At 43.9% G+C, this 10,324-nt stretch overlaps 1 protein-coding gene across 1 annotated transcript in view; it reads right to left on the reverse strand.

Moving 5' to 3' along the window:
• SPDL1 (spindle apparatus coiled-coil protein 1) overlaps nucleotides 1–10,324 on the reverse strand; it is a gene marked incomplete at its 5' end in the record, with an annotated part of 79,068 nt that overhangs the window by 45,471 nt on the left and 23,273 nt on the right. Inside the window, one exon of the mRNA XM_018573196.1 lies at nucleotides 8,700–8,849. Within this exon, the coding sequence (XP_018428698.1) occupies nucleotides 8,700–8,849 (150 nt within the window). The remainder of the gene's footprint in view (nucleotides 1–8,699; nucleotides 8,850–10,324) is intronic.

The following is a 10,324-nucleotide window of genomic DNA, read 5'->3' on the forward strand; positions in this document are numbered from 1 at the left end:
CTATTGGGATCTCCAAAAGCAGTCCCAAAGAAGTGGAGGAAAAGGTTTGACACGTTACAGGTAACTGGCAGTAGTGTTAGAGCTGGCTAATCACATTACTGACTTGCATTACTTTTCAGCTAAATGAAACAGCGGGGAGGAGAGGCAAAATCCCAATCAAGAAATTGCCCAGCAAATCCACTTTGCCAACGTTGAACTGGACTGAAGAACCCTTACAAGGGCCGTCAGGCATGACAAACAGAGAATGGGTCTTGCAGAATGCAGCAGTCTGACTCATGTAAAATCACAAACACAGAGGGTTGGGACCTGTATCCTTAATGAACTCCAAGAAAAAGATTTTACGGTAATCCTATTTTTCTTTCTCATTCATTAAAAGAACACAACATTCACCTTATTCTGAGACAATTGGAACGTCCAAAAGCAGAAGTGAGGGTGGGCAACATTAACAAAAACACAAAAACTGTAAAACTAGGGGAGAGGTGAGAACGGAGGAGAGTTGACTGGAGGACATTATGCCTGAAGCTGGAATCAGATGAGGCCTGGGCATCCACTGGTAAAACCAGGGGAATACCAAAAGACAAGGGTAATATGTTTGATGGAATCAAAGAGCAGTTTTTGAAATGCAGAATCAAAATTTAAATTCTAGAGTCACTGGTGGTTGTAAAGAAGGGGCCACATGACTCGCACCCTGAAAAAAACAGTCTTGCCTGAAGAATGGGAAGCCAGTGGTATTTTAAAATAATATTGCAAGGGCCACAATTTGCCCCTTGATGGTACTCAAGGCCAAATGCTGATTCAGACCCAATTGCAGAAAGGTTAGGATCCTTCCCACCGAATATTTGCTGGGGTGAAACCTTCAGTCCATGCACCAAGTGCAGTAAGCTTTCCAGCAGGTAGAATTCCTAGCTTTTAACAGCATGGAAATGACCAAAATCAGAGATGCCCCTTTCTCTTAAGACCTGTGCTTCAACATCCATGCCAGTAAATCCAGCAGCGGTAAAGCAAGGTCGTTGAGATAAGTGATCTGGAAAAGCCCACGGGGTGTCTGCCAGGAGAATCATCAGGTCGGATTACCACATTTGCCTGGGCCAGTTTGGAGCTATGAGGACCACCAGAATGCCACACATCTGAATACCGTGAGGTAGACGAGAAAGGAGTTACAGAGGAGGAAAGGCATAGATCAGGCTGTACGGATCCCGCAAAGTCCCTAGAAGATTCACTGCTTTCACCAGAGGATTTTTGCACCTGAAGACAAACTTTCTTAGTTAGGTGTTGCACCTGGAAGCCAGGAGGTCCACGTGCAGCATGCCTCACCTGTGACACAGATCCAGAAAGACTTCTGGGTGTAGAGACCATTACCCCGGGTCCAAACGCTGCCAACTGAGGTAGTCTTTCTGCTAACTGCCCACGTCTGGAATGTGAAATGTAGACAAGGATGCAACACAAAGTTCAGCCCAGACTAAAATCTTATAATTTCTCTTGCTGCAGCCAGACCTTTGGTTCTTTCCTGATGGCTGATATATGCCACTGCTGTGGTTCTGCTCAACTGGGTCCAGAGCAGATGACTTTCCAATTGGGGTGTCCAGAGTTGCAGGGAATGCCAAAATGCTCAGAGCTCCAGAATGTTGATCAGGAGATGAGACTCCTCTGTAGACCAGGTTCTCTGCACAAACAAGGTGTCCAGGAGTCTTCCCTAGCCCTTCTGACTTCCATTGTGAGGATCTTCCAAGACGGCAGGAGAAAGGATTTCTCCAACTTCAGGTGAATTCCTGAGCGACAATGCCACAGAAAAAAAACTTGGACTTCGGAGTCAGTTTGTCTAGAGACAGAACCAATTTGCCCCACGACGACAGAACATGTCTTTGTAGCGGTCTGGCAAGGAACTGAGCAAATGGCACTGCTTCAAAAAGGAGCTTACCATCAGGCCCAGAACTTTCAAGTAGATTTGCAAAGTTGGATGACTCCTGGACTGTAGAGTTCAAGTCTGGGAGCAGAGGGTTAGATTTTTTTCTCACTTGAGCTGTGTCTAGGATGAGACCCAGATACACCCAGCAATGTATCATGTTCCGATGCGGACTTCTGAGGGTTCAGGATCCCACCGAACCTTTTTAGAGGTGTAGACTGTCTGTTTTACATTATCGGTCAGTATGTGCATTGACTTTTCTCTCAATAGGAAATCATCTAGGTATTCTACAATGGGAATTCCCTGGGAGTGTAGTAAGCCTAGCAATGGTGCAAATTTCTTGGTGACAATCAGGGTGTTGAAGACAAGCCAGTAGGGTTAAAAAAAGAATAATGTTGAGTACCCACGGCAAAACAAAGATAGTATTGGTGTGCTGAAATAATGGGGACATGCTAATATGTATTCTTGATGTTCACAGAGGCTAAAAATGCTCCCTAATGGAGGGAGGCTATGATAGACCTGGTGGATTCCATGTGACATTTCTGCACTCTAATGGCATTTAAATCTTTCAGAACCAAAATCCGGTGCATACCCCCCATTTTGGTTTTGAAACCGCATAATTGTTGGATATTAAAAACTTGAAACCAAATTGCTGTTGGAAAAAATGGCAATAACTCCTTGGGTGAAGAGATCACCAGAGCAGCATGGATGTCTGCTAGTCTTGGCAGCGACACAGGCAGGCTCAATAGCATGAAACGTGGATGGGGCAGAGAACTTAATTATAGTTCAAAACCCCTGTAAACAACATCTTACCCAGGCATCTGAGATGCTTTTTGGCAAGGTGTTCACAAAGAGGGATGCCAACAGACATCCCTCCACTTTGGAAGGGGTTTCCCTTCATGTTGAAAAGGACTTGTCTGAAGGTTTGGGAGATTTAGAGGCTCGGGTTTTGCAATAGAAATGGGCCCCTGGCTTGGGTCTGGCCTTAGAGTAACAAAAGGAACTTTTCCTGGCTTGGAGTCTCAAGTTTGTGACCTAGACTTCTTTAGCTGGTGTAAATTGATACCTTTACACCCAGAGACATCCTTTATGAGGGTATCCAAAGAGATACCAAAAAGACATTCATGATGAAAAGGAGATCTTTAAACACCGGTGCATCATTATGAGGTATGGTCAGTATTTTATTAAAAGGTGGTATATTGCCAGATCCACACTTGAAATAGCCCACTTCTTGACTACATAAGAACCCATATGGTATCTTTGAGCTATGGCAGCAGGAACAAATTGATGCATCAAGGATTTGAGACTTTGTCAAACAGAGCCTCAGATAGATGAACCTTAGAAGCTGTTCCAGCTGCAGGTATGTCTGATAGAAGGGAAGGTATAGGAGTACTCTTACAGCCTCTGCATTCCAATCATAGTAGTAATTTGAGCCATAAAATCAAACATGACTTTAGAGAACTCTTCTCTGGATAAGGTAGATGAGGGGGGCATGCCTGATGAAGAAACTGAAGAATGCACCGACTCAAGCAGGGAACAATGATCCAGGCTGTTGGGGTCAGATCCCTGAGGAAGGATACCACAGGCCGGTTTGGAAATGTTAGCGGAGCTTGAGCTGGGATCCAACATGTTCCACTGCGTAATAGAGGCAACTTAATAGAGAACACCTGACACAAAAAAACACACCTCACAAACCAGCTGCTCAGAGCAAGAGGTGCAAATAGCTGGAGGTGACCAGGTCACTGCAGATGGCAGCAAGGACTAAATAAGATGCAATAGCGTGTCTCTTGCAATTAGGAGCAATGGCGGGAGGCAGCTAACTCATGCTGAAAAAGTGGGAATAGAACGCGTAGTGTGTATGCAACCCTCTAGTAGTTAGTAACGCAGCACATAATTGTCCAACGTGTAAACCCTTTCCATGGATGGGGGTGATGGGAAACACGTTTGCAATAAATGTAGTAGCACCTGATCCTTGGCCCGCACAGCATACTCGAGGCTCTAGATTTGGAAAGCGTGCTGCAAGCCCAGGGCCTGAAGTTTACATTCCAGGCACCATAATCTTCCAGTTCAGCCTCCAAAACTATTGTGGAGGATATGCTGGATAGCTGCACAAAGTGTCCCACTCAGCCTTGCAAATCTTGGAAACAGATGCCTGATGCTGAAAAGCTCATGAACCACTAACTGATCAAGTGGAGTGCACTTTGACTGGGAAGGGGGAAACTTTGAGGTCATAAGCTTGAATGATAAGCTGTTGAATCCACCTAGCGATAGTGGAACAAGGGAGCAGAGTGTCCCTGATGGGTAACTTTATGAAGAACAAACAGAGTTAGACTGTCAAAATGGATCTGTAGTTGAAAGATAAACTTACCACATTCGGACACTGGAAAGAAATCTCCTTAGAATTTTTAGGAGCAAGACAGAGGTGTTAGAACATTGTCCTGATTAAATGTAAAGGAAGAAACCACCTTGTCGTCAAGAAAAAAGGCCTGGGGCTCAAAACAACTTTGTCCTTTTGTGGTACAAGAAATGGTTCTTTACAGGTTAAGGCAACCAACCCAGAAACACGCCTCACAGAAGTACTAGGAAGGGGCTTACCATGCAAGCAAGGCTACACAGAGAAAAATCCCCAAAAGTTTCAAAGGGTGGACTTTGAAGAGCCAACAGAACCTGGTTGAGATCCCACGGAGTCACTGGGGAATGATGTGAAATCAAGGCCAATTGACAAGTCAGACCAAACTGGAGAACAGACCTGAAGTCCCAAGTTCTTGGATGCAATTTTCTTGTCTCGCACCAAGAAAAAGTATGCTTTACAAATGCAATGGTAAACTTGGTGAGTACTTGATTTCCTAACTTTCAAGAGCATAGGGATGACTAAATCCAATAGACACCTGTTCCTGTGCTTCAACAGCCAAGATATTAAATCAGCGACTGAGAAGCAGGGTGGCAAACTGACCCCCGGGACACATTATATGGATGACCTGGGAGGGCCTACCAGGAGCCTGATAAGGTCCGAGCACCAAGTTTTCCTGATCCAGTTTAATACGATGAGACTCACTGGAATGCTCTCCATCAATCCTGTGGAGTAGACTCAGAATCAGGTTGAATGGATCCTACTGTATAGCTGAAAAGTGTGAGCCTGCCGGCAAGGGATACATTTTATGCAATAATCATAACAGTCTAATTAATATGTGTTTGCATATTCAGTGCATATTGCTCATTTCTTGTTGTTCCGGTCAATAAAAAGCAGCTTTGATCGCAGTATTGAGTATAGGCTGGTCCGCCGGAATACAATCTTAATCCAACAATCACTGCCTGTTAGCCCCATTAATACGCCAATATGTATGGGTGTGTGAGAGAGTTTGACAACATTGCCAATTGATTTTAATTGGGCATTTCGGATAGGGGTGAAATAAATGTTGTAGTTGACACAAAGTTTATCTTTTTAAATTTAAACCCGAGCCTCTGGTTTCAAGGTAACTTCTCGAGCTTGTGAATCTTACGTACAAAGTCGATTTGTTAGTTCAAGAAGATGGGAGCGATCTTCTCAACCAAAGTCAGAAAATTGCAGACATTTTGGAACAATTCCACATGCAAGATGCAAAGGAAGTAAAAACATTTATCGAACCAGGCTACTAAAAGAGCAATGAAGCAGAAAACTTGCTAACCCACAATAACATGTGCCACAGATCAAACGGAAAGCTACTATGCATTGCCACTGTGACGAGACCAGATATAGCAGCAGCAGTGGGAATACTTTATAGAAAAGTCGCAGCACCCTGTCAGAGTTAATGGAACGCAGTAAAGAGGGTAATCCAATACTTAAAAAGAACGATTCAAATGAAGCTACGAGATGCCAGCAACAGCAAATCCCAAACTAGTTGGATATGCGGATGCTGATTGGGCAGAGACTGCACAGACCCAGGGGTGTGGAATTTATTTTATTTTTTTTTAAACTACAAGGGATAACGTGGGGGCCGAATCTACTTGTCCCTCATGACAATCTACTTGTCCCAATACAAAAGGTTTCATTAAAAACTAGATGCACCAATACAGGTTTTTTGGGTATTGAGTACGAGTACCGATATCTTGCTTTCGTCACTTGTCGATACTGAGTATCGCCGCTTCTGTTGACATGGAGCAGGCTTCCCGGGCAATGACATGCCTGATGGCCAGGGTAGCCGACTCCATGTTTGGCCGGCAAAAGTATAACGCTCAGGCCCCAACTGTTTATCTGGTTGTGGATCACAGCTGCAGAGGTAGCAGAGAGGGGTTGTAGCACTATGCTATAATATGAATGCAGTCTTGAGTAACACCAAAATCAGCTAGCAATTAATCCTGAGTTAGATTGAGGGTTTATTGATGGAAACAGTGCTTGATTTGTTGGGGCAACAATTGAGCAACAATCAGAGGTGTTGATGAGAATAATAGCTATCCACAGTGAATCAGAATAATAGCTCTCCACAGTCCTGTTAGTATGCAGGTATATGTGAAGTGACAGTCTATAAGTAAGTACTTGCAGTTCTGTGGAGAGGTTTTGCAGGAGTGGTGTTGGTGCCCTCCGGTGGAACGTTAGGGGAAAGGCAGTCCAGGCTCTGGTAATATGATCCTAGTGCTGGGTGCAGAGAGCTGAGGAGGAAGCAGCCTTTATCCAGGAGTGCAGGAAGCCCGAGTATGTTGGGCTGAGATGGCAGTGTTGGTGGAGCTCTGACCGGCCCAAATAGCTGTGGGGTTCGTGGCAGTCCGACGGGGAACTTGCCTGGCGTCTTCACACTTGCTCGAACGCCAGGCAAGTGTAACCGCCGGGTTTAACTAGGGAGAGGAGGAGGAGTCTCGTGACGTCGCAACTGACGTCGCGAATCTCCGACGGCGCTGCGAGCCGCGCTGTAAACCGAGGGACAGGTAAGCCTGTTACACAAAGCGGCTTCCCAGCCAATCAGCATCGAGCTGGCTTCCCGGCCAATCAGGAAACCAGGAGGTGGGTCATTAGTCACTGCCCCACTTCCTGATTGCACAGGAAGCTGGCTCCATTCTCCCCTTAGGCAATCTTCCTCTGACCGGAAGTTCCGGTATTGGGGAAGGTATCGGAGCATTTAGGCGAGTAAAAGTACTGTCCCATATACTCTGTATTGGTGCATCCCTAATCAAAACTGTATTTGACTGTGCTAAATAGCGTCTCATTGGTCATCACGGTCCAGATTTGATCGGGTAATTCCACTTTCCCATATTACCTGGGAAAGGGAACTTACCCTTTAATGCACACTGTGCATGTAGGAGAGTTCTGCTGCCTGACTACCACAATATGGCACACAGTGGAATGGAGGCAGCACTCAACAAACACAATGTCCTACGCGTGCATTTATTTGCATGCAGATGACGGGGCGGCGGGGTTACTTTTTTTTTTACTTTATAATTTAAATTTTTTAATAAAATTTTATTCCCATCACATAGGGGCTTAAAACCCCTTATGTGATAGTTTGGAGGCGACAGGTTCTCTGACAGCTGAGACAGGTGGTGCTGCAAGTACAGGGCTCTGGTCTCAGTGATCACACAGAGCAGACAAAGATCGGACGTTCTTAGTCTGCTCTAGGGGCTCTATGGTGAGCTCATGTGCCGTGGTCTCAGGACCCCAGAGGAGTGGGGGACTCTAAAAACCATAGCGGGGGGAGGATAATGGCCCAGACACGATTGCCGCTGCTGATCAGATCACTTGTATAAAAACGAGCAGCGGCTCCACACTGTACATTTAGCTCTGCTTGTCCGGAGCAGGGCTAAAAAAGTACAACAAAAAAACCGACTCGCCGATGAGTGTCTCCCCATGTCTCAGGCGATAGGAATTCCACACCCCCTGGGACCGCAAATCCACAGGGGGTTATATCTTCCAATACAGAGAAGGAACCATAGGCTGGTCTAGCCGAAAGCAAACGGTTGCACTTTACTCAACTGAAGCTGAATACATAGCAGCAGCACATGCTCTTTAAGAAGCAATATGGATCTGCCAGCTTTTAATGGACATGGGTATAGACATGTCAAACCCCACCCCAATCTTTGTGTCAGCTTTATACATCCCTGGTTGTCTTCAATCAGAAAGGGTCATCCCTAGAACCAAGCACATGAATGTGAAGTATTATCTGCTTAGGGACACTCAAGAGCAAGCTATTATCAACATGCAATATTGCTCATCAGAAGAAATGATGGCAGATGCACACACCAAGCTATTGGCAAAGGATCCTCTGTTTCCTTCGAGAGAAGCTAAATGTCATATAGCATATGCTCTTGAGAAGGGGTGTTGGGAATGCAACAGAGCATATGCTGATATGTACAGATTGTATTACTGACATTCTAATGTACAGATATATTATGTATGGAGCTGTCGTGCAATCTTAGTTGTCTATATGCCTATTATAGTGTGCGTGTGTGTGTGTGTGTGTGTGTGTGTAAATAATCCTTCACAATGCTGTATTCTGATGTAATATCCTTCTAAGCAAGTAAACTTAATTCAGCATTCCACAGGATCATAGTGCTTCATCTAAACACATAACCAACAGAAGGTAGTAGGCATTTGTAGTCCAAATCAGGAGAGCAGCCTATGGTGACAACATGCAGCATGTGAACATTTTCACCTTAGCACAGAAAGCATGTTACCAGCAGCATCAGCAGGTGAAAATAAAGGGTTAAAGCCTGAAAAATAAAACAAATGCAGTCACCACATCTTAGGGCTGGTAAGCTACAACATTTGTGTTTAAGAGTTGAGATACACGTTAAGTAAGCAGCTTTAAAACGAAAAAAAGTGTATTACCTCTAAAGCACTGAAGCAATTAACTGCTTTTTTTTCCCTCTCTTCCTTTTCCACTTGAAGACGTTCAACCTGGCGACTTAGATTCTCATTAGCCAGTATGAGTTGTTCATTTTTGTACTGGAGTTCATTCAATTCTTCTTGCAAATTTGCCTGCCGACAAAAACAGAATTAGTTTACCATTTATGCATGTCCTTGGAAATATCACTAGTGCTCTGTGAAAAAAGGAATGCTAGGTTAAGAATACCTGACACTGTCCCAAAATAAAATGTAAAACATAAAATATCATTTAATGGTACAGCATGCCTTTGATGTAAAAGCATTGATTTATGGAGTTGGGGCCAACTGATAGGTGGAGGGATTATGCGGTTATTGCTGAGAACAGTGATGAAAATAAAAGTCAACGCTCCCTATGCATTTAACAGAAATTATTTTTCACATAAATCATTTTTTATAGTACCTTTGTTCCTTTCCCTCAAGAGGTTATATCCCTTGGATTGTTACAAAGGCTTATACTATAGGAGCAGATAAAAGAAAGTTGTTGTTAGAATAAATGTAAATACGTCAGTGTTTACTACAGGAGTAAGGATGCACCAAAATTTGGCCGCCGAAAAAGATCAGCCAAAAATGGTGCTTTGGGCAAAATGCCAAGAGTACCCTTTTTTTGGCCAACAATGCGGTGTATCCCTTGTTTCTCTCCTCCTCGCTGGTAGCTCCTGTGTCCTCTCTGACACAAAACAGCGCCCAGCAGGGAAGAGAGAAGCTGTCAAAAGACCAAGCAGGGCGGGGAGGAGAGTGCCGACAGCGCTGTCACAGAAGGCTGAGCTCTCCTCCGGCACCACCCCACTCAGCCTCCTGTGACAGGCAGATAAGGATGGAGAGCAGTGCGGGAAAGACAGCTGCCACAGGAGGCCGAGCCGCACTGTGCGGGGGAGGAGTCTGCTGTCAGTCGTGTCACAGGAGGCTAAGCTCTCCTCCCTGCACCACCTGCTCAGACTTCTGTGAAGGCAAGTCATGACTGATCGCGAAGTGCTTGTAAATTAGTGTGACATGGTAAGTTTTCTGTGTGCCCAATTATGAATGAACAGGAAGTGCTCTACATCACTTCCTGTTCTTTCACGATTATGGACATAGTAACTCATACTATATCTACAGTTTATGAATGGACAGGAGCACTTAGTATAGAGGCTTCCTGTTCATTCATAACAGGGGCTGCAGAAAAAGATTTTATAAAAAAAATTAAATATATAAAACATTTTTATATTATAATATCATGACACTATATAGGTTCCCAAGGAGTATTAAACCCAATAGGTTTCATATAGTAAGGAAAGAAGTAACCCCAAAAAAGGAATATACTCCCATGGAAAAAAAACACACAAATAATATGTAAATATTAACAATTTTTATTTTAATTACATATTAAAAACCATGATCAAAATGTTGTGCCTAGCAGTAATCGTTTCACAATTATCTATAGTAAAACAGAACCGGGGGAAACTGGTTAAATCATGTCATAAACATATACCATATATCAATATTAAGGAAAGGTATAATCCTAATTAAGACTAGTCGAATCTGAATATAAGACAGTTCTATTATGAAGAAAAATTGTGTGTATATTATTA

The sequence above is a fragment of the Nanorana parkeri genome, unplaced genomic scaffold, assembly GCF_000935625.1.
Source record: "Nanorana parkeri isolate BGI_ZX_2015 unplaced genomic scaffold, ASM93562v1 scaffold2269, whole genome shotgun sequence".
Taxonomy (NCBI): Eukaryota; Metazoa; Chordata; class Amphibia; order Anura; family Dicroglossidae; genus Nanorana; species Nanorana parkeri.